Genomic DNA, 23852 nt, shown 5'->3' with positions numbered 1-23852 from the left:
CTGTTCACTGCATTGTTACCAGAGTAACACAATGTCCTGTAGCAAAGGGAACGCACTACATCATCTCTACTGCACCGTTCTCTGGGTGGACTGAGTCATATTACTTTGGCTGCATTCCTGACAGAAGGAATTTCCCTGAGAGAGAAACTCAGTTATTCACTGTGGACTTTAGATTACATGACACCAGTGCAGACTCAGAGTCAGATACATCCAAGACTGGCCAGAAGTTAAAGGGTAACTCCACCAATTTGACACATTAAAGTGTGTTTACAGGTCTTATGGAGTACTTCTTCATATGTGAAAAAAGTAGTATAAAGCACTTTGTGGCTCCAGAGGAAGCTGCATGTAGTATGGAAAATTGCTTCCAGTGATGTCACTATGGCTCAGTGGCATTGTGGGAAATGTAGGCAACATGTTTTGAAAAGGAAGAAGAACGCATGGATTAAAGAAGGTGATGTCTCTGGTTCCGCTCAATTGGTTTTGATCATTTGTTTTAAAACTGTCCATAAAGACTCCAACTGTGTTAGACAGTAGGAGCGCATTGCTAGACCAGTTAACTATTTTTAAGGACCTGTCACCTACATTACCCACAATGCAACTTACCCAATGAGTGACATAGCTGGAGGTAATTTATCAGATGACATACAGCTTTCTCTGAAGCCACAAAAGTCTATGCAGTTGCACTCCCCAAGACCTGTTAGCACACTTTAATGTGTAAAATTGGTGGAGTTTCCCTTTAAAAGCTTTTGGACACAGATATTCAAAACGTATATATTTTTTTCCCCCAAACAACTTTGACTTGTCCTGGATGGAAAATGCCACATGACCAAGAAGGATTGAACAACCTCCGTCCAATTTAAACTTGACTTCTATGGGGAATGCATTTCTTTGAAGATACAGCACATTTTCATTGATCAACAACTTCAAGGGCAAAGTGAATCAAATAATTAACATTAGATCATATGAGCTTGTCTTCATACTGAGCAGCAAAACATCTTTCATGTAATATTTCAGTAACATTATCATTATATACACTAAAAACTGCACAATAAGGCTGTGCTACACTATGATATACTGGATATACTGCAATAACTCACAGCTGCATATGTGGTTGCCAACAATCAATGCCCAAAACAGTCTGACAGAGTTTATTTGGAAAGAGAGAGGATGGAGGGTAATTGTTTAGGCTCTTCCACAACAGGATACAGGCTGACTCGGGGGCTCTCCAGGGAGTCAGTGACTGTATAAACCTGGTATGTTTCCTCAAATCTGACTGGGTGACCAACAAATTTTATGTACAGATTTAATTTCAATTAAGAGTGTCTTCAGGTAGGATGTGGCCCTCACCCTCTATCAGGGGAAATCACATGGGAGTGTTGGGAGTGAGAACTGACTTTTAACAAGCACCATTTCTGCTCAACTGCATTCATACAAGAGCACTCAAATATAAAAAAAGATGACGTCATACGGTAGGTATGATAGCATGCTTTCAAAGATTGACTTGCAGTGATACTAGCCTGATTACATTATTACAAACAGTGATGGAATGTAACTAGTTCCATTACCTAAATACTGTTCTTTATACAATTTTGAGGTACTTTACTTGAGTATTTCCCACTCACTTCACTATATTTTGGAGGCAAATATTGTACTTTTTACTAGCACATTTATTTGATAACTTTAGAAACTAGTTACTCATGCTGTATAAGAGCCAAGGTGGTGCATTTTTATTTTACATATTGTCTGCAATGCTGAATTGTGGTAGAACTTTTAATTGGTCACATTGTGTTGATAATTCTAGTTAGTTAATAATGGTTTAAACTAAAAATGCTTACATATTTATATACTTTAAGTACATTTATTGGCATAACTGGGTACTTATCACTGAATCCAGACCACTACTGTGTATACACTGAACTCTGAATCTGGAAGACAAGCTTTGACTGACAAATTGCCCATTGTTTTCCATGTAAACACAGCAAGATCACCAAAACAGGGTGAGTCACAGGAGAACATCCCACGGCCAGCCGATTAAGTCCCAGAGTCTTCACAATCACCCAGAGAAAGGGTGACATTGTGAGTTATTATAGGACGTAGGTAATGTTATGCCTTAAACAGTAAAACTGGCCAAACTTCTGTTTATACACAAATAAGTAACTTTTTAGCCTTTCCACATGATAGCGAAGTCATCAACTATCAAGACCAAATAACTCTGATCATCTATCCAGGAAAGGGAAGGAGTGACTGTCAACACAAGCAGCTTCACAGAGCGAGAGTTTTCTTGGCTCGTCCTCAGTTCCAAAATGTAACCACCCTCTCTCCAGACATAATTCATTTCCTTTCACAGATCTGTGAGATGTTGATACAGCTAATCTGAGATATGTTACCAGACTGTTCATGTTAGATATCCCAGTTCCCTGATTATTGCTGTTGAGTCATGTTTATCTGCAGAGTTGTCAGCACTTTGACGCTATACAAGCATTCAATAAGCAACAGCAGTGAAAGTAGGTGAGAAGTTCGGACGGGGACACTGATGTTTTCCAGCCATATCCTGTGAAGGGTTTTACCCAGCTTTTGTTGTTAACATTTGAATGCTGCAGAAAAAGTTAATATTTTATGGTCATGATAATATTTAAGAGGTCATTTGATTATCATGTTAGTGTTATCAAAACACTTATCATGCAACTCTGTGGGAGAATTTTACACTGTATTTTTCTACCTTACGTGGATTAAAAAGACAGGACAAAACAAAGCTCTCCAACAGCAGCATGCAAACCAAGTGAATAGCGGGAGATTGGTTATTCTTTAATCATGAACTAGCTTTACTAAGTTGCCTGTGTAGATACTTTTAAGTGTTAATTTTTAGCCAGGCTGGACGTGTGGCTTTAAGGATGACAATGTTAGTCCACCGCTCAGTCCAACGTTTTGGTCCAGCCAGAAATATCGCCACATTTGTTGCTCTGAATTGTACAGAAATTCATGGTACCAAGAGGAGAAACTCTTCTGAAGCAGGTCAAATGTTTAACTCACTTGGTGAAGTAGCTCAACATCCACTAATGAATCCATGGCCCCAAAGAGGATCACTCCTACCGACTCTGGTGATCCCTTGACTTTTCATCTAGTGCCACCCCAAGTTTGACATTTCTGGGTAAAAATATCTCAAAACTATTCGATGGACTGCTGTGATGTTTGCTACATATATTCATAGTCCCCAGAGGATGAATATAACCTTGTCACTTAACTGATCCCATCACTTTCCATTAGCACCATCATCAGTTCAACATGTCTGTGATCCACTACATTGGTTTATGACTATATTCCTGTGCTAAATAATGTTAGCATGCTGACACACTGACATTACTTGCTAAACATCTGTAGAATTTAGAATTAGAATTAGAATTTTTATTGTTAGCATGTTGGCATGTGGACATTAGCATTTAGTTCAAAGCACAGCTGTGATTAAGTACATCCTCACAGACCTCAAAGTTTTCAAATGCATTTCATATCCTAAATATATGCAAAATGAAATAAGATATCTTGTCCTTGATTAAACTCGTGAAAATCTTAATAGGCAGAAGTTAATTCTCAGATCTGATGATCTCAACACTACACCGCTGTTTACACAAGGAAATGTTGTCCTACAATCATCTGATTCCAGTGTAAAATCTAATTAGTTGAGAGGACACCGATTTATTTTTCGTTCCCTCTTCAGTTGCCACGACAACAGGGATTACCCACAACAGCAGCTGGAAAACTATTTGAAAGAGAGAAAGAGAGAGAGGGGGAAGTGATTTTCTGTTCCCACTGTGTAGATCTTTAGGGAGTGTGTCAGACGGGCCAGCCCAGTGGAAAACTTTAGTCGATTTAACATGGATTCATGTGCTGGAAGCACACATTTGAAAAGCTCCTCCCACAGTTATGACTGTCCTGTGCACTGGGGAAACTTTTACAAAAACATAACATATATGGTGTGTTGGACATAAATTCTTAAGAGAGATAAAGTTTGTTTTCCTAGCACAGACAAGACTTTGATCGCTCTAATTAGTGATGTCGAGGAAACATTCTTTGCGGTTGGTCTAGATTGGTCCCATATGCGACTCAGGTTTTATTTGGAGCAGCAACACTTCAGCTGTTCTGGAGCGACTCTGACTGCTTTTGCCTGGCAGCACCTCTCCTCACACACCATTCAAGTGGTTCATACACACTGCATGTACTGCAATAACCTCACTACAATCGAGTTTGTCAAGTAACTGCCACACGTAGTTTAACATTTTTCCCTGTCCTCTGTACCACACAAATCCCCGTCAGAGACAGAGAGGAAGAGAAAACAAACAGCGATTCATCCATCGGTTGTTGCCCAATCAGGGGCAGTCATCCCACACAGCCCGGCAAGTCTCTGCATGGCAAGCAGGGTGTGAGGGGGTAGAGGCAGCCAGCTACATAACTCAAACACTGGGTGACTCTGAAATATCCAACTTCCTTGTATAGTACTGAGTCAGTGTTGATAATGATATGTATCCTTACCAGCGGGCGGAGGCCTTTACAAATAATTATTTAGCACATGAGGTACATCAAAAACTCCCGTTCCTGTTGGCTAACCTGCCGTCTGAATGTCTTCGCTCAGACAAGAAGAGGTTTGCACAGTGACTCAGTTCAGGTGAGGCGCACGGCTTCTCTTTCATCACTGTGATCTCTCCGTTGCACAAACCATAAAGCCAAAGCTAAAAGGGGGGCTCAGTCTCAGGAGCTAAGTTGCACTTACTTATCTTTCCCAATAGTTTCATAGTCTTTCACAATCACGTCTACGTAGGAGCTGGAGTCCAGCGCAGTGCCCTTCAGATCGAACTCGAGCACCTACAAGACAAGATGAGGGGCACACAGTCAATAAGACATTCAGTCGCTGTTCTGTCCTGAAGAATCAACAGTTTATCTGACAGAGGAGCCTTTTAAATATTGATTTCAGTCACATAATCTATTACCATGGCCAATACATACTGTGACAGTCATATGATGTTTGTCACAGTATATATTTACCATGTGATGTCTAGTGCTGCGTTTATCTTCAGTTATTCATGCTCGCCGCTGCAGCTGGTCTGAATGTTCGACTGCGTGAGTGTGTTTGTGTAATGGATTTACCTCATTCCACACAGGATTCACCTCACTGTCAATCGACTTTGTTTTCTTCTTCTCATCTGAAATCAAAGTCGAGCTTTGTGAATTTGCACCTTTTTCTTTGTGATTTTACACAAAACATCAGCCTATTCTCTCCATTAGATCTGGACACACATGGGTCATGCAACTCAATGATTCACCTAGAATCCCTGGATCCATTGCGGAATTTGAGCTTTTTTCTAAACTGGCACTGTTGTGCATGTTTTGTGTGCAGAGGGATGTTTGTTTTTTAGCGGCTTGCAGTTTCTACTTCAACGGGGAACACGGAAAAAAGGGACAGAGAAGCTGCCACACCTGTGGACGATGATGATGATGACAGCGGTACAAAGAAAACAGCTGAGAGCAACTAGGGCTGATTGCCAGGATCATATGAACTCTGTTTGATATTGATTCAACGCAGTAGCTGTGGGATCATTTCCTTAAATTCCAACGTATGCCTTGCCTTTAATTGCGATCTTCTTTATTCTCTCTGAGCTAAGGTGCAGACACTGTCCACCCTGCAGGTCTGAGCATGGTCCCTACTCAGCAATCTGTGTATCTTGGAAATGCTAGGACATGTTGGAGAATCCTTCCGGGGTGCAGCTAATACAACTAATGCTGATCAAGATTTTAAACAAACAGAATTTAAGAAGGGAGTACAAAGACACTTTTTGCTCTTTGACATTTTGGACTTCCAAGTAATGCACAAGTACAAGAAATCTAAATAAGAGTCCTGCTATAGTCTATTGGCTGCATTAGCTGTCATACATATCACAGTAAAGCTATCAGAGTGACGTCATACAAGAAAAACATTTAGTTAAGTTCCCGAGCCACTTTTATTCCCACTGTACACACAATCACAACTTGTCAAAGACTTGTAAAGTAAGACTTACCTTTAAAAATCACAGAGGTGACTGGATCAGGATTTCCAAGTTTCTTCTTGGGCAGACCTTTGGCCGATTCTACCACAACGCGCAACATGGCAACAAACAGGTTAAAGTTAGAAAAAAGGAGAAAAAAATAGACTAAATCATTGAATTTGTGGCCAAAGACAAACAAGTCTACAGAGGACGGTCGCGCTCTGGCATCCTCACTGCCCCATCACAGCAGCACACAGGGCAGGGCTGAGGGAAGTTTCCGTGCCCCGATGGTGAGAACCGGGGGGAAATGAGGGCGGGTCACGGGTGTGTAATTACCCTGAGTGGAGGATGGTGAGCTGCTGCTGCCATCGTGCGAGTGGAGCCCCGCGCAGAAGGTCTCAGATTATAGCCTGGAGTGCTGACGGGAGAAGAGATGGCGAAAGTTAATAATAAAAGTATGGATCAACTATGTTCAGTAAAAAAATAATAATTGTGTAGCAGATAACACGATGATGTTGTTAGTTGAGTGTAAACATCGTCAGATGTTTGGCGAATAGTAACACTAGAGCTCTGCATGTTTGAGCGCTGAGCGAATAGTTCTGCTGTGGCCCCATCTAGTGGCCGTACTGGGTTATAACATGAGAAAGTGCCAGTCGACTCTGGGGGCCAGTAAAGGGTCCAAACCAGTGCAATAGGCAGCATGTCTGGACTTAAACAAAAGCAAATATTGTACTTTCAGCTCTACTTCACTTAAAATAGTAATGACAAAATAAATAATAATTTTAGTTACAAGAGACTTTACATTTTTGGATTAATCATACAAAATACAATCAGTCAATCATTTTGTTTAAATGAAGTGTATTGATCCCAGGTGGTGCAATTTCAATCCTATTTATCTATTCAGCTTATTTGTCAGGGACAGTGCAAGAAACATCATTTTACAATAATGCAATCATTTTGCATTCGGGATTTCCAGTCAAGGTTAATTTGTGTCCCCTGCCCCTGGATCTGCTACTGAAAAAGGTAATTTAATATCAGAATCAGAATTCATTTTATCAGTCCTGCAAACAGTGAAATTTGTGTGTCACAGCAGCCACAGGACGGTTCAATTTAACAATAAATATTAATAATGAATGACATAACAAAAGGTTAAGAAATAGAAATGGATGACATGATATGTATAATCATTATCAATTATTAATGTACACACCTAGAAGTATACACAGTAACAAAGTTCTTAATTAGTGAGTACCCAGAGGAAATCCACACAAGTGTGGGGAGAACATGCAAACTCCACAGAGAAAGGCTCCAGCTGGGGTTAAAACCCAGGACATTCTTGCTGAGGCTATTGAGTAGTTTATGCCAGCAATTCTGTTTTTCATCCAGCCCAGTCATACAGAACAAGTTATATCTGGCAGTCTGAATGAAATTAACCAAACATCCTGTGGTATTTTAGAACCAGGGAGATGTGATATGTACTGCAGAACACATTTTAAAACTCATGAACATTGTGCCTGTTATTCCTTTTTAAGAATAATTTTGAAAACAATTATATTTAATCTTTCTAACATCAGGAAAACAGCAGCTAAATACTGATATATTTACACTAATGGTGCTGATGCACGTTACCTACAGTAATTGTGAACGTCTGTCTTTTTTCCATTACTGGTCACTGCATCATATATCAGATGAATTATGAGGATTATTTGAGTCAGCTACAGTTGCAGCTGCAGGTGTACGTATTAGGTCGTACACCCGTAGGAGTTGCCCAGCAGACCAGTCTCCTGTGGGACTTTGCTGCCTTCATTAAACATAGTGGGAGGCCACTCTGGACAGTTCAAGCTCATTGAAGTGGGAAGCAGAAGTGCTGCGGGTTGCCTGGCAATAATTAAACAGCATTAGTTAGAGGACCGTGAGACCGTAAGAATAAAACAGGAAGTTTCACTGCTTGTTGCTTTTTCACTTGTTTTAACTTAAGAACATATACTGCTGTAGCAACGACATATGTGATTTTTGCATTGTCTTTATTATGTTTGGACATCTGAACTGTCCTCGTGCAAAAGTTACCAATCTTTACCCTCCTGGGTCCTGACTAACTTTGCCTCTATAAATGATTAATCCACAGAGGGCGTCTGTGGGGGTTGTGGCTCTGTTACCCCCAGCGGACTTGCAGTTATTTTGGAAACCCTCATCTCCCCACGGTGTTCTCACCACCGATGTGTTGACTCTCCCCCCCACCTCTCTGTGGTCAAACACATATGATGGTCGGCTCATTGATCAACGGACCTGCTGGACATTCCTCCCCTGTTCTGGAGACGAGGGGCTTTGTTTGAGCCAATCAGGGTTTGCCTGAAAGGACAAGGGGACAGGAGGGATGGAAACAAACTCAGAGTCTCAGCGCTTTTGAGGGGAACTTGTGGTTGCTGCGTACTCGCTCGTCACCCGGATATGGATCGAAAGAACTGCAAACAATGCAATGTGGATTAAATGTAGAATAGATGGAGCAACGTGTGGCGTTCGAAAGGCTTTAAAGAGAAGTTTATCAAGGTAATCAATATGGATGCCTTAAGAAAGAAAAGAAATCCATGGGTGTGTTATGAGAAAGAAGTGCCACACAGCAGGTTCTGGTGAGTTTCCGTGTCTCGACTTATCTCATTAAATGTAACTGATCACTGTATATGACCTGTTCCTACATACAAAGGCCTGTGATATGTGTGCTGTACCTTATTATATGCCTCCTTGATGTGTCCATGGCTCCTTACGTTTTATAATCTCAAATATCCTCCTGTCTAATAAATAAAAATGTTTACGCAGAGTGGAAGCAATATGCTGTTTCAGTCTTCATCCGTCCACCCACACGTCCGTTCTTTGATAACAATTAAAGAAATGATGTTAGGTCTTCTACGCATTCTACATTTGTACGTACATCCTTCCCACACAGCTTCACCTGCTCTTTCAGACACAACAGCCTTTTCACTCCGCTCCACTCTCAGCAGACTAATGCACTTTTACTACTTAATTATTTTACAGTTCCATTAGCTTTGTTGGTTAATTGTGTGAGTAATTTGCATGATGTAAAGGACCACTCCTGCGTCTCCTGATGGATCTGGAAAAAAGAGCTCACAGTTCTGAGAGACACAGTGCTGACTTATTGTTGGAGCTCTCAGTCTCCCTGAGCAACACGGCCACACAGGAGCTGCTGGTGGTCAGGGACACTCCGATCTGTTAAACACACCCTCCTAAACACTTACCGCTTATTCCCTTCTTGCAATATTTACCAAGTGCTGTATGTTTCAGATGAGTATATATCGTGTGCACATAATGTTAGATTAAACTTTTTTGGATCTGCAGTGCAATGGCTCAGTGCTGCCACTTGGGAGCGCTGCATTCATTCTGCATTCTGACCAGATGACGGTGACCGGATGGAATTACTTGACAAAAAGAACTCAAACAAACAAAAGCTAAAAAATAAGTGATGCTACGACATCTAATTGTCCCTGATCTTTGGCTTCAGTCCAACTAAATTGATATTTTGATCACAATCCACCTGAGGAGCTGGTTAAGGAACTAAGATTAGCTCCCAATTTAAGAGAAGCTTTAGAGAATAATGAACAATTCTGACGTTTTGGAAGGAAGTAGCAACAACAAAGTAAAGGTGATGCCTGCCTCCTACAGATCTTGCTGGCACTTGGTAAAAGGCCATTAACTGTCCCTCTACCAGCCTCTACCAGAAGGTGGAAAAAAGCCAATTATTATTTGAATATGAAAATCCGTCTTGATTTACCTATTATCCCATGTCCTCATATTTTTTCTCTGCGTTTTTTAATTTGCTTTTTTGTACTATCCCTGTGATGTGTAAAGAGTTCATAAATCAACATAAAAAAGGAGAATTCTGGTGCTTTTCTTACGAAACCTGTAAGAGTATCTCACAGAAATATTAGTAAAGCACCAACACCTAAATCTGTGATTGATCTGGATCCGGTAGCACTAAATCCCCTAAAGCTCCTAAAGCCCCTAAAAGTGGCTCCTGATGGTAGTCTTGACAGCAGGGACAGTCCCAACCTGGTCTAAGTTCAAGAACTTGAGAACATTTCTGCACAAATTAAGATTTTCCTTTTTCGATCAATCACCGGTGTGTGGGTGTCCCTCTGCAGTGATCCAGCCTGTGGCGTCAGCCCTGCAGAGAAATTGAGCCCCGAGCACCTGCAGCTCCTGAGAAATGCATTCACCTGTCCAAAAGCTGGAGTACAGATGCACGAAAACAGGCTGAACAGAAGGAGTGGAAGGAACGGAGGGGGACATGAGGAGCGTGGAATGAAGATCAAGGAGTTTCGGGAGGTTCTGAGGTCTGTGATCGGTCCAGATATTGAGGACGCATGGGTTGAAAGATTCTTCAGTGAGGTAAGGAGAAATTAAGTCTTTGTCAAAGTACAGATAAGATAAGGGTCCTTAAACTGTTCTATGTGCAGGTAGACATCACCTGTACTGGGCAGGTGGAGTGGCAGCAGTTGTGTTCCTACCTGCTTCTGGAGTACACTGAGAGAGAGAGAGCCTCCATCCCCAGAGCTGCTCTCCTGGACTCCCAGCCACTGATCAGACACTGCTCTCACAACAAGGTAGGACCCACCTGGTTGGCTACACCTGGTCAAATTAGAAGGAAGGGTCTTGGCAGGATGCTCAACGGTCAAAACCATTACAGTGAAATGCTTATTGGGGTCACAAAAAAGAAGAGAAAGGGAGGAGAAGACAAGCAGAGAGCTCACTGTAATTTAGCACATAAATATACCAAGGGACAGCAGATGGTCGCAAGTAACTAAATATAAAAGCATCTTCTATTTGTAAATAGCTAAATTAGCTAGTTTATTTGCTGTAGGTCCTGACAAGCCTACTGGGAAAAACAGCGTAGACCAGCACCAAAACACAACATATGCTGGTCTTGCTAGTGACAGGTCACCAACAAGATTTTATGGCCCACATATTTACCTCAGTGGCGTTATTCTTGAGTCTTACCATTCTCAGCAACTCCCGGGCAGAAGTTTAAAGCAAAAAAAAAAAAGCTTTGCTAACACGCTAGCCCAAGCTAACTGCCTGGCAACGAACGGCGGCTAACAATATCCTTTACCTAAACGGTATAGCAATTATCCTAGCTGGTGAGAGAAGCTAAAAGGGAAGCTAAATGGCCAGATATATCATCCTCAGACACCCGCAGTGGCAAAACAAAACCAAACAAGATAATGAGTTTTGGATGTACATTCATAAAATTAGAAGAAACAAGACTTATATGGAAATAAAGTTGTTTGCTGTCCCCCGTCTGGGTAGATTGTTAGTCCGCTGTGTGCCTGTCAGTTTAAAAACATTTCTCTGTTAAGCCAAAAGTGAGTATTGTGTGTCTGTTCATTACCTTCGGTTGGATATCAAATATGGAGACAAAACTGAAATAAATATTTAGCTGACAGGGAGTGGCGTTGGGTGTTGGTCTGGGTTTTGGAGAGGGATTTGCTGTTTGTCACTTGTTGTAATTGCGTCATGGCTCATAACAGTGTGACAAACCCTTCGCGTGGATTGAACTATTTCAGTATAAAACTTATATCCCATAGCCTAGCTGCTTTTCCAAATCATATTGAATTAAGGTACTAATGTTGTAATAAAGTAAATCTGTTAATCCACACAGATGCTGCAGGTAATTTTGTATTGGAGCTGTGGATTTGGAGTTTACTAACTGCATTTCTACCTATCTATCTGTCTGCACGCTTTCTGTCAATTTATTGTCTATTTACAAGTTCTGCTTATGTATTTTTCTAAAAGAAATACTTTTATTATACCAATGACCTCTTTTTATTAACGACAGTTGAACTCATTCCTCTGCAGCGGGAGCCTACGGTGCGCGTGGTTGCTGTTTCCCATCCTCCTCCACTGCGCTATATGAGTGTCAGTAAAGGGGGTCAAATCACTGTCTGGAACAGCAGCCTACACATCCTCAAAAGTCTAGGGGTGAGTGACATCATGGTACTATTTATGGAATCCGTGGGGAAGTACAACACACACGCACGCACGCACGCACACACACACACGCACGCGCGCGCACACACACACACACACACACACACACACACACACTTGTATTTAATCCTTTTTAATCCAGCTTGCTGGAGACCCAACTGAGGAAGTGGCCAACACCAGGAGATTCAGAGGCTGGACCACTGATGCCGTCTCTATGGGCAATGTCCACAGGGTTGCCATAGCGACCGACTGCAGGGACTTGCACTTTGTCAATGTCTCCACAGCCAGTGTATTCGAGGATGTCCACCTGTTTGGTGAGCTTGATTGCACTTAAATTGAGCTGGTCACTGACAGAAACCAATTGCTGCACAAAAATCTAAATTTTTTTCTTAAACGTTAACTCTTTGTCTCATCATTTCTCCAAGGGTTTCGTAGTGTCCCGACTGCTCTTTGTTATTGGCATGACATACAGGTAGGACCACTTTTCTTTTGTAATGTTCTTTTAAAGCCAACAAATTCACTCTGAGAACAATTGATTAAACGCTTTAATCTATGTGTGTCTAGTGTCGAGAGCGACCCTCCCTGCTGCTCCTGGGAGACGAGAAGGGTGGAGTGCACCTCATGTGGTTCCTGAACCCATTTAAAGGTCTTTTTAAGAATCTGTCAATGAAAGAGAACAGCCCACAGAGGATCTTTGTCCCAGTAAGCTTGGCCTTGTCTATTGAATTACTGAGCTCAGAAAAATGTGTCCTACTGCGATGATATAAACTGATAACACTCCAATTTCACAAACAATACTAGAGCATTTACTGTGTTAACAGGACCTGGGTGAACACAGCGACATGGTCTCCTACCGCCACATCCCCAACATCCACCAGGGGCCGGTCACCAGAGTGATGTTTGAGCCCGACACCAACATCATTATGACCTCATCAGAAAGTGACACCACCTCGGTGGTTTTCATGAATGTGACACTGAAGCAGGAGCCTTATATTTGGAAGTTTAAGCAGGTAACTGACAATCGCAATGTAGTTTGCTTGATCTGTCATTAAAAAGTTGGTTACCGTTTATTCACACTTGTAAATATTGATATATTGGTACCTTTTTCTTTGGGTTGGACTTGTATAATTACAGCCTCACATAACACTGTGCTCAAGTATGTTTTTATCCATCAGAAGTGCATTTCTCAACCCGATCCCACAGTGTAATAGCTACATCGGTACACAGCTCAAATACAATAGTTTCACAATAATGGTTTTAAAATTTTAAGATACTGACCTGTTATTCTGCCTATTCTTTTCTGTTGTCTCACCAACAATTTGTTGTTATCCACTTTTGAAGTGGATCAAGGTCAAATGGACACGTGTGGGTCACAGCACTCTGGTCTGGGTGACACTGACCTAGCTGGAGGTTTCAAGGTTAAAAAATAATGTCAGCTTTCACCCCATTAAAATCTGTAGTTGAGGAAAGATTGTGAACATCCTAATGTGATCCATATCCATAACCAGTTTTATCTTTAAGAACAATATGAGATTTGGTCCAAGTTATTTTTTTGTTGAGTTGACTCTCGGCCAGCACGCGCAGGCGCACAGTGCCACCGACCGTGGAGAAAAGAAGTAATGCTTTTGCCCAAAACATTATTAAAGTGGGTGGTGGAGCTTCCTGTTATTCACAATGGCATTTTTTTTTCTCGTCTAATTTTACACTCCAATTAACTGTCTGGACATTTTTAACAATAAACCCAACCTTACAAACTCCCACACTAATGACACCAGCTTACTATATTTGTTTTTAGAAGTGGACATTTTTCCCAACACACAACTATGAAACACCAGTTTATGTGCAGTTCTGTCTGCACAAAGCAACATATTCTGCTCCTTTTGTCTCATTTCAGGGAGCTAAATGTTTTGACTACAATGCCTCTCTGCAGTTGATGGTCACAGGAGGGGGTGACCGAGCAGTCCGACTGTGGACTCCATTTGTGACCACGTGTCCTGTGGCTACACTGCTGGGTCACCGCACCACTGTACTGGATGTTGCAATCTACCAGGCTGTCGAGCAGATCTTCAGCTACTCCAGAGATGCTGTGAGTCATTAAAGAAATGAAATCAAGGTAGCTTATTGTTTTTCATATGAAATCATGCTGTTTACTGAAGTGATGTTTGCTTGGGCCAGGAGCTGAGGGTTTGGGACATTTCCAGCCATCACTGTCTGAAAACCGTCCGCCTTCAGTTCCCCTGTCAGCAGCCGGGTCGAATCCCAGAACACGGCAACTTCCCCTTCCTGTTGCTGAGCCCTCCTCTTCCTGTGCAGTCTCATTTATTGGTGGGATGTAAAGATTACCTCGCACTGCTCCGTCTGACTGAAACGACAAGAGGAGGAGGCGGGTGGTTGACGGATGACAGGAGGGAACGTGGACCAAACCTTCAACGTGGTCCCGCCCTCTCCTGCGCTCTGTACAACTCCACCCTGAGACAGGTGGTGACTGGACACGCCGACTCATCTGTGTCTTTGTGGGACGTGGAGACAGGCAGGAGGCGGCTTCAGATCTTAAACACTCACGGAGAAGAGAAACTCACCTGCATGGCCCTCGACTCTTCCCACAGAAGACTGATCACCGGGGCTCGCAATGGCACCATCAAGGTTAAAAATTACAGTAAATTTAGATGTAAATATTTATTCTACATTTTATGAGAGACTTAAAATGAGTGTGTTAATGAGAGGACATTCACTCCCTGTGTAGGTGTGGAACTTACTCAATGGCCTCAACTTGCACAAGCTGGAGCCGGTCACCGACTCTGAGGTCACCGGGTTGACTTGTCTCCATGACAACCAGCTGCTGGCTGTGGGGCGGAGCCAGCGGATCGTTCAGTACGACATTGCGGCTGCCAAGGTGACATTAACTTTAGATCTGCAGCAGTTTGACAGAGAGTAATTTAACTGGACTGCAGTGTGTCACCGGGTGCAAGTTTCAAGCCAGTTTCACCTCTGCTGTGGTTGGATGTGGACGCAAGTCTGATCTGTTGCACCTGTAATCACACAGGTGATGTTATAGGATGCCAGAGCACACATGCATGTCACTGTAACTAAGTTTGAAATGAATCCCCTGGAGGCCAGCAAAAACAAGATTTTTGTCATCAGGTTCTGAAGCCGCTGTACTTATTACTGATACAACAAACTACTAATTTAACCCCGTGGTTCTCAACCTTGTGCTGTCATTGGTGTCCCCCCCCCCAGACCACATCCCAGTAGCAGGACAGACACATTATAAAGAGCCTAAAATGACGGTGACCGGGAGTTCTTATTCACAACGTCTTGATAGTGTCAGTTTTTCTGTGGCTGTGCCCAATGATAACACACACTTTGACTCTCATAAACACAATGAATACAATCTATTTGTCTAGGGTTCCCACAAGTCCTGGAAAACCTGAAAAACAGTTGACCAATTTTCCAGTCATGGAAAACACATGGAGAGTGAGAGATAAGCAAAAACCCAGAAAAGAGTGGGTATCCTGTTATTGTAATTAAATGTTTTTATTTTTGAAGAAGACGCTGTGGTTGGAATTGTACAAAACAAAGTAGAATCACAACCCCCCCAGCCCCCACACATGGCATGCATATATTAAAGTAAATGACACTTTACAAAAGTAGAAATAAATAGGTGAGAACATATAGGTCAAAACCTGTTAAAAGGCAAATTATATCACTGACACTGGCACATGTAAAAGCTATTCACCAGTTTAAATACATTTTAATTTCCAGCCATCTGGTGACCCTCGGAAATTGACTCAGCCATCTTGGGGGTCTCCACCCTGAGGTTCAAAATCTATTTATTAGCCTGGTATTTTAGGTTTTCACTAACTTTTAATTGAAAGATAGGAGACACAACATTAAAGGAACTATGAAGTTTATGTTTATATTAACTACTTCACACCGAAATGCATGAAGTAAATAAAAAATATGTTGAATATATTTAATTCCTAAAACATTTTACAATGCATTGCTGCATTTTTTGGCACATGACAGCAACAAACTCAGTGAAATAGCGTGAAACCATCAGCAGGACTGTGTGTCATTTGGACCGACTCTCTCACGCCGGATACAAAAATCCCACGAACACCAACTAACATGTGTATTTTGTCTTCATTGGGAATGGGTATAGTCGACTTCCATTCCCTGGAAAAATGACTATGCAGTAGTCACAGGTATTTATCGGCTGCAGCTCCAATTGGCAGCGTTTAAAACATGACAATCCGGTGGACATGCACATTTTCGCCCCTTGTCCAAGGCGATGCTGTGACGAACGTTGACAGGACCTTGGCGAGTGAACACATTTCAGTCCATCTGTTCAGCAGTGGTCAGACATTGATCGGTCAGCGTCAAGTTTGATAGAAAGACTGTTAAAGTAAAAGGTAAAAAAGAAGCTACCTTGACATTGTCACGCTGTCTTCTGTGCAACTCCCAACAGAGATGAGAAAGAAGTGAGATGTTCCACTTCTTAGCTGCTTCTGTCATCAGCTCAGAAAACACGTTTGTAATTTTACAAAAACTGTTCTGAAAGTCTGAAGTCTGACAAAATAGTCGGTCTGCTGCTTTGTACTCTTCCCTGTTTATTGGCCTATTCATGACATTGAACATAACCAATCAGGCACACGGCACTAAAGGCAAACCTGTCCACTGGCAGTGAGAAAGCAGGTTTACCTGCGTTTGAAAAACCTACATATAGATGCAAATTTTGGTGTAAATATTAGATTAAAATTAACAACAGTGCCCAGTAGGCCTACTAGTAGTCAGCACCATCCCAGGGTACTTTACATGTCAAAGTTGAAGTAGTTGGAGAACAGTCAGTGTGATTTGGACATAGAAAATACCACAAACTAAACGAAACAAAAATACCAGACATTCTTACATTTTTTTTGCGAATGTCTGGTACGTGTAGCTCAGTAATGCCACTCACAGATGATCACAGCATTAAATACATCACAGACGTTTGTGATTGACAGGTGATTTCTGGGAAGTGCTGCAATCACATTCACTAATGACCAAAAAGCTTAAATATGTCAAGATCTTAGCCTTCTCACTTGTGCTCGTCCGCAAGTTCTTCCCCAGATGTTGACTGCTGGATGATGAGTCCCACACAAACAGCTATCACCATAGCGACTAATCTGGTACAGACTTAAAAACACTGCATTTTTCTCGAGAATGCTGACAACAGTTTGAATTTTCACCTCAGAAAATATTTCCTGCAAAAAAAGTAGCACAAAAAGGTACCCAAGTCTATAAGCCTGTCATGTCTTGAAAGGAGACCTCATAATGTCTTTTTATTACAGCAACAAACATGTCTAGGGCTTTTCGGAGCATAATAAACCACATCCACCTACACACTTATACATGCTGACACTCAGGTCTTAGGAAATAATGATCAAGCATTGCCAGTGCCAGTACAAACACCAGTGTGAAGTGAGGGTGTGCAGACGTACATTTTCTCACCCCTCAAATTCTTGTGTTACAATTTACCTCTTAACCTTTTACTACCATCTGCGGTGCGGTCAGACGTATTCCCCTGAAGAATACCGCTGTTACATTCAGTATTCATGCTTCTCCAGCAAATTGCAAAGGCTCCTGTTTCAGCAGAGCCAGAATTTTCACATTAAGGGGAAACGAAAAATGCGAGGACCGTTGTTTCGGGAGCACAAAAAATATCAGCGAATGAGGTACATTACATGTTCAAGTGCACCTGGGGAGATCAAAGAAGACCACAGAAGTTATCTGGGCCAGTGTTCCGCTGACGTCCGCCACGCTGAGTTTCCAGCATTTTTAAGAGCCAACCACAACACTGTAGCCCAGAGGTGTAAACAAAGTCAGTAAACCACAGAAGGAAATAGAGCTGCTCTCCACAAGGCAACACAAACAATTACATGTTATTCCGGACCATTTGTAAACTGTCACACAGGAGGAAGTGGTGCGAGTTTCACAACGTCAGGCGGCAAGTTCATGCACACAGCAGAGCGTGACGACATCATGCTACTGGTGTTTTTCAGTTTGAATTTTCAATATTTGTGTAATTGATACCACATGAAAAAAAACTTTTGATGAGGTTTGATATTTACATCTGTGTATTCATTGTACTTACAGGATTTACATGTCAGAGCGGACATGTCGTGGAAGTCCAGCGGCGTCCACAAATCCCACACCCTGGCTGTGAGTCAGTGCGCCGCTCTCGGGGTCATTGCCACAGCGAGCCATGATGGAGAGGTCATCATCTGGAGGCTGGAGACGCAAGGACCGGTGCTCCACCTGCAGAGTCCGACACAGAGAGCGTGAGAAAACTAAATTGAAGGTTAAGCACTGCTGTTGAGTTATCGTGCCAATATGATCTCATTTTTAGTATAAAAAACCTTATCCCCTTGCTTCATCCATCCCTTGTGGTAATATAGAAACCACTGGACAGATGTGAGGGAACTTGATGCATCTTACTCACAAATGTTGATCATGATCAAACTGAAATTGAAATTCAGTTGATTCCTTTTTTGGTTCCTGTAGGCACATTTGTGTGTGTTTATTTGTTCATAGAGTATGAATGGTTCTCTGGTAACTGCACCCCAGCACTCTCCACACAGCACAACTGGGTCCAAGAGTTACTGAACTATACATTTACCATTTATAAATGATGGTTATTAAAAAGCATTCCCAGTATTTTTAAATTGTTTTATTAGTACATGTACTTCAGAGTCCACTGGTCCCCTACTGGCACGGGCATAGTAAATGCACATAGTAAACATTTAGTGAATGTATTTATCATAATAAATAAAATCCAAAATCCTTAGAGAAAAACAAGATTAACTATGATCGTACGCTAACACTAAAGGCTTTTTCATAAGAAATCATTTGACCTTTTTTCATAATTAAGGTTACTTATTATTTTACTGTGATTATGTAATCATTGTTAATATCTGTTATTTTTGTTCTTCTGCTTGCGTTAATCTAGAGTGGTGCCCCCCGTGGACAGCCTCTTGTTCCTGCAGCATCGAGCTGGCGACAGAAAGCTGAGAAACAGAGGTGTCCTGGTCGCATCTCAGGCCGGCTGTCTCCGCTTTTGGAGCGTCACCGGACAGACACACACTTATGGTGAGTGGGACAGAGAGAGGAGGGTGGACGCAGAGGGGATTTTTCGGAGGAAGTGCATCCAAAAATAAAAGACATCAAGTCTCGCAGTATGAGGGAGGTAGAAGCACCAAAGTGTACAAGCAGTTGACAAGCAGAGATGGATTTACAAACACCCCGATGCAGTGACAGTCAGACTGAGCTGTTGACTTGGCCTCCTGCCTGTACCATTCCTGGCAGCCCACAACTATGTCTTTTTCCAGATCCCATCTGTGTTTAGTGGTGTGGGATTCATGCACTGTGACCGCTGCATATGTGTACGCTCATGCATGGTTGTATGAGTGAGCCAGGGTGCATTTATGTGAGTGTGTCTGTATCTTTCTATATATGCATATTTCTAGCAGAAAGGAATTTGAGAGCGTGACATAATAGGGAGATGTGTGACATAACAGTAACCTTTAAAGAGCAGCAATTTGTCTCAGAGGTACATTTGTCATTTAAGTCAAGACTGTTTTGAGTCAGATTGTAAATAGATTCCCTCACATGCAACTTTGAGTGGAACAGTTGTTCCCCTGTAGACCTTCATTAAACCAGACTTACAGAGACTATTGTTAAAATGATAATCCATCTAGATTTCTTTATGTTTGGAGTACAATTCTGTTTTTTTTTCAGGCCAGTTCTTCGCTCCAGATCAGACTAATGAGTGTGTGCTGGCCCTGAGTTCAGATCAGCCTAAAAACACCATCCTGGTCTCTGGAGACACCGCGGGCTGGCTTCAGATCTGGGACATCTGCCACTTTGCAGTAGACATCCAAAACCAGGTGAGGATGTGTGTGCACCGTAGTGTATGTAGTAAATGTGTACTGTACAGTCCCATATACCTGTGGGCTTCTCTTTCTACACAGCCAGTTTGTGAGCGGCCTCCTCTGCTGCAGTGTTGGAAGGCTCATCAGAGAGCGTTAGTGAGTGTGGAAGTCCTTGAGCTGGCTGACAGATTGTTCGTCCTCACAGCCTCAGCTGACGGCTCTGTTGGACTGTGGACAAAAGATGGAGATCACGTGGGTTCTTTCGGGCAGGAAGTGATGTGGAATATCACTGAGCCAGCTGCTTACCAGAGGTGAGGTTGATCAGCTCCTCTCTGTTACACGATAGCATGAGTCAAATAATAGGAAAACATGAAATCAGTCACAGTGGCAGCTTAGAAATGGCAGTGCATCCATGACCAACTTGACTTAATGGAACAGTCCAGGTCTAAAATAAAAATGAATATGTGTCCTCCGTAGGACGTAGAGATGTCTGCCCTCTCTTAGATATAATGGAACTGGATGGCATTAGGCTTGTGATGCTTAAAGCACCTAAAAAAGCATTTTAGAATCTCAACAGCAATGTCTCTTTACAGATATCATGACCCGGTTCCTCAAAATAATCCACAGACCTTGTTGTGAGCAGGTTCATGGAGGAACTAAACCTGGCAGCCTTATCACTGTGCAAAGAAGGTTTAGTTTGGTAGAGAGAAAATAGTTCGGTTCAATTCAAGAGAAGGCAGGCATCCATCCTGATGATGTCTCCAAAGCTCAGCAACTCAAACCAAAACAATCTAGATGGATAAGTAGCACTTTAGGTAAAAGGACACATGTATTTTTGATTTTGAGTTGAACTTTAAATTTGCGACACACAATCGCATTAGTGGGGGGAAAAAATCTGAAAAAAATGTATTTTCTTGGTTGGAAGATTTGGTGAACCCACTAAGGGTTAACAGATTGACTCTGTGTCGCTCAGTGGTGTGCTAACTCTTCCATTGGAAGCCATAAATGCTAAAAATGACTGCGCTCATGCTGCCTGTGAAGCATATTGGATTACGCAGGCCAAAACTTTGAGGATGACCTGTGTAAACATGGCAGCCTTTTTGAAATGATATCACTCAGCTCTGCCAACACATAGTAGAGTGTACGGGACAGGTCCAAACAAATAATGATGTCAACACTGAGCCGTGATTGGTTTGTGCCAAATCTAATATAGAGAATGTGCGTCATGGTTGAGAACTTCCTCCAAAAGAAACTTCCCTCGTTGTTTCCACAGACATTTGAGTCTTAAATAGAAACTTCAGTTTGGTTAAAGGTCATAAACTCTGGCTTGGACGAGGCCCTCTGCTGTGTGCCTGACTGTATTTCTGCCACATGTTGGGTAAAGGAAAGAACACTCCTAATTTAAGAAGATGAAGTGAAAAACAGGATCAGCACTTGGTGAAGTACATAAATACACATCTGCATGCAGGTGTATGTATTCATATATATTTAACATTGTGGTGTAACGCTTGTGAAGAAATGCTGCTGATGGCCGCTTGTGGTCTCTTAATTGAGACGTACCACATGGAGAACTGTACTGAAATTTAAATGATAGGTTATGGTGATGTAGTGCACGTGTGTTTAAGGAAGAGAGAAAAAATGTGAGTAGTATAGAATTACGGTATTTTATATCGTCTGCATCAACTTCTCTCTGTCTGGCACTGCGTTTGTGGCTTCTGATTGGTCAACAGCTCACAGACTGTTACACATAATTTTAAAACAAAAACAGCATGGCTGCAGACTCTAAGCTATGCATTGCCCCGTTTTTAATCAAAGAGATAGATACTATACATTATCAAATGTTTTATTATACATAAATAAAACATCCCAAATTTCAACAAAGAGTCTGCAAAACCATAATTGGTATGAAATTGCGTACTGAGCTACTGTCAGCTTGTATATCCATGAAGTTTAGCCCTAGCATATGTTGAAATTGTAATCAGTCAGCTTTAATTTACCTAAAAAAGCGGACCGAAAAAAGAATGACAAGCTCTTAGACACACACACACACACACACACACACACAAAAGGAACACAGAGTGCTCAAGACCAGGCCAACTACACCACAGAACTTGGGAACAGCTACAGCTCTGGTTTAAATCAAATCTAACAACAAAAACACACACAGATATTGGACTCTGACAAAACATCATCCAACAGAGATCACCTATCTAAGTCCTGTCTACTTCAGTGACATGAGCAAAATTGGGAAACCTGTCTAATCTAATGTCAACAGCTTTGTGTTTGCACAAGTGAATTGCCTTCAGCGAAGAGCAATATCTTTTCTGACATTCATAGGAAAAAACTGTCAGAAGGCACAGAGGAGGAGAGGAGTGAGAGTGACGACGCGGGGTTCAGAGAGGTCAGAAGTCAAGTGACTGACCCCAACAACAGGGGTGAAACTTCACAGAAAGAATGCTGCTCTGAAGGTCACCATTCAGTGCAAACAGGTGTGTCAAGGTGCTGCACACACATACACACACACACAGATGGCCTCTCCCTGACCCAGGCCATCTCCAGCCACCGTGCACCAGGAATGTCCCCTCCAATAATTACTACTTTTGTCAGAATCCTACTCATATGTGTGTGTGTGTGTGTGTTTGTGTGTGTGCGTGCGTGCGTGCGTGCGTGCGTGTAGATACTGTAGGAAAAGGGTTTGTACGTACAGGTCAGGATGGTCTTCCAAGCTAATTAAACCTGATACTCTGATTAAATCATGGCCAATTTCACATCGTTATGAAGACAAGAGTCAGAGCATTCTTCACATTCTCCTCCCCTCAAATCTGGAGCTCAGCTCAGGAACATTTGGGCAATGTTCTGCTCCAGAGACACAAGCCAGATTAGAAAAAAAAAATTAAGTGCAAAAATGCTCAAGGCTTTTGTGTGTATATGTGTGTTGTGCGTGTGTGTGTATCCGCAATATCCACATTTCCTACATTTTCCTTTCACTGTCTGCCCATAACTCAGAACCTGCCAAAATAAGCGATTAACTGTGCTTTTGCAGCAACCACACCCAGGCAGGCAGTAACACACACACACACACACACACACACACACACACACACACACACACACACACACACTAGCTAACATTGTCTCCTGTCATCCACTTTAGCATCATCCATCAGGCCACCAGAGAATGAACACGAGCAACCTCAGCAGCCCTTGGTAAACAAAATCAGCAGCTGATGAGTGTAAACACTGTTGATGGTCACACCACTTGTCATTCTTATCTCAATTGTCTTCTTTACTTCCCTCATCCTTCCATCCATCCAACCGTCATCTGTGTGTGTGTGTGTCAGTATCTGCGTGAGGACTCTTGCCAGAAGGTAGCTGTGTGTCATGAGAGCAGACATCTGTTTGATGACATCCGCCACGGCAATCACTGCTGATTGGATGTGTTCGCCCCATCAGACTCTGATCCTACAGGTGAATTTGGTACTGATACTGGATCCTGTCCCTTCTCTCCTCCTCCTGCACGATCTTTATGTTCTGTTAGTGTCCAGTCACTGAAATTACAAATATGCTTTTCATTGCAGTTTTGTTTTTATTGTGCTGTTTTTACAAAATAATGCCAGAATCAGACATAAAAAACTAATCAAACTTAAAGGCATAGTTAAAAATTTGGGGAATGTGTTTATTTGCGGTCTTACCAATAGTTAGATGGGAGGTCAATACCACTCTCGTGTAAATTTTAGGAAACAGCCAGCAGCTAATTAGCTAAGCTTAGCATAGAGACTGGAAACCGGAAAAACAGCTAGCAAGGAACCTCTAAAGCTCAGTCAGAGACATGTAATGTCTTGTTTGTTCAATCCATACAAAGTATGCAGTGTAAAAGGACAATCTGTGGTTTTACAGAGGTTATGTGCTAGACTAAAGTATTTCTTGGCAG

The 23852-nt window shown here is 42.1% G+C and overlaps 2 protein-coding genes and 2 long non-coding RNA genes across 12 annotated transcripts in view; 1 reads left to right on the top strand and 3 right to left on the bottom strand.

Moving 5' to 3' along the window:
• LOC115571124 (myoferlin-like) overlaps nt 1-6172 on the bottom strand; it is a 29437-nt gene extending 23265 nt beyond the window's left edge. For all 7 annotated transcript variants that reach the window (XM_030400209.1, XM_030400213.1, XM_030400211.1 and 4 more), the window contains exons 1-3: nt 6045-6172; nt 5137-5192; nt 4763-4854 (exon numbers count right to left, since the gene is read on the bottom strand). In XM_030400209.1, coding sequence (XP_030256069.1) covers nt 4763-4854; nt 5137-5192; nt 6045-6132 — 236 coding nt within the window. In that variant the 5' untranslated portion in view covers nt 6133-6172. The remainder of the gene's footprint in view (nt 1-4762; nt 4855-5136; nt 5193-6044) is intronic.
• Nucleotides 6173-8275: 2103 nt separating this feature from the next.
• On the bottom strand, nt 8276-11500 carry LOC115571134 (uncharacterized). The gene is made up of 3 exons (XR_003981881.1): nt 11413-11500; nt 10532-10652; nt 8276-8360 (listed from the first exon to the last, which is right to left on the bottom strand). It is a non-coding gene; the product is annotated as an uncharacterized LOC115571134 (long non-coding RNA).
• The window catches only part of LOC115571125 (WD repeat-containing protein 49), an 18035-nt gene continuing 2491 nt past the window's right edge, over nt 8309-23852 (top strand). Inside the window, exons 1-17 of one of the 2 annotated variants that reach the window (XM_030400217.1) lie at nt 10307-10412; nt 10485-10627; nt 11880-12002; nt 12154-12325; nt 12437-12483; nt 12576-12713; nt 12833-13021; nt 13906-14097; nt 14187-14654; nt 14755-14904; nt 18147-18331; nt 19000-19139; nt 19788-19936; nt 20021-20232; nt 22259-22410; nt 23076-23128; nt 23263-23389. In XM_030400217.1, coding sequence (XP_030256077.1) covers nt 11934-12002; nt 12154-12325; nt 12437-12483; nt 12576-12713; nt 12833-13021; nt 13906-14097; nt 14187-14654; nt 14755-14904; nt 18147-18331; nt 19000-19139; nt 19788-19936; nt 20021-20232; nt 22259-22410; nt 23076-23128; nt 23263-23352 — 2406 coding nt within the window. In that variant the 5' untranslated portion in view covers nt 10307-10412; nt 10485-10627; nt 11880-11933 and the 3' untranslated portion in view covers nt 23353-23389. Of the gene's footprint in view, nt 8639-10165; nt 10413-10480; nt 10628-11879; nt 12003-12153; nt 12326-12436; nt 12484-12575; nt 12714-12832; nt 13022-13905; nt 14098-14186; nt 14655-14754; nt 14905-18146; nt 18332-18999; nt 19140-19787; nt 19937-20020; nt 20237-22258; nt 22411-23075; nt 23129-23262; nt 23390-23852 lie in introns of those variants that run through there. The other variant, XM_030400216.1, reaches the window with a different exon arrangement.
• LOC115571133 (uncharacterized) overlaps nt 18173-23852 on the bottom strand; it is a 10218-nt gene continuing 4538 nt past the window's right edge. The window contains exons 1-3 of one of the 2 annotated variants that reach the window (XR_003981880.1): nt 20228-22260; nt 19997-20149; nt 18173-18308 (exon numbers count right to left, since the gene is read on the bottom strand). This is a non-coding gene — a long non-coding RNA (uncharacterized LOC115571133). Of the gene's footprint in view, nt 18309-19996; nt 20150-20227; nt 22261-23852 lie in introns of those variants that run through there. The other variant, XR_003981879.1, reaches the window with a different exon arrangement.

The sequence above is a fragment of the Sparus aurata genome, chromosome 20, assembly GCF_900880675.1.
Source record: "Sparus aurata chromosome 20, fSpaAur1.1, whole genome shotgun sequence".
Taxonomy (NCBI): domain Eukaryota; kingdom Metazoa; phylum Chordata; class Actinopteri; order Spariformes; family Sparidae; genus Sparus; species Sparus aurata.
Note: the sequence above shows the minus strand (reverse complement) of the source record. Positions and strands in the feature narration are given on the sequence as shown.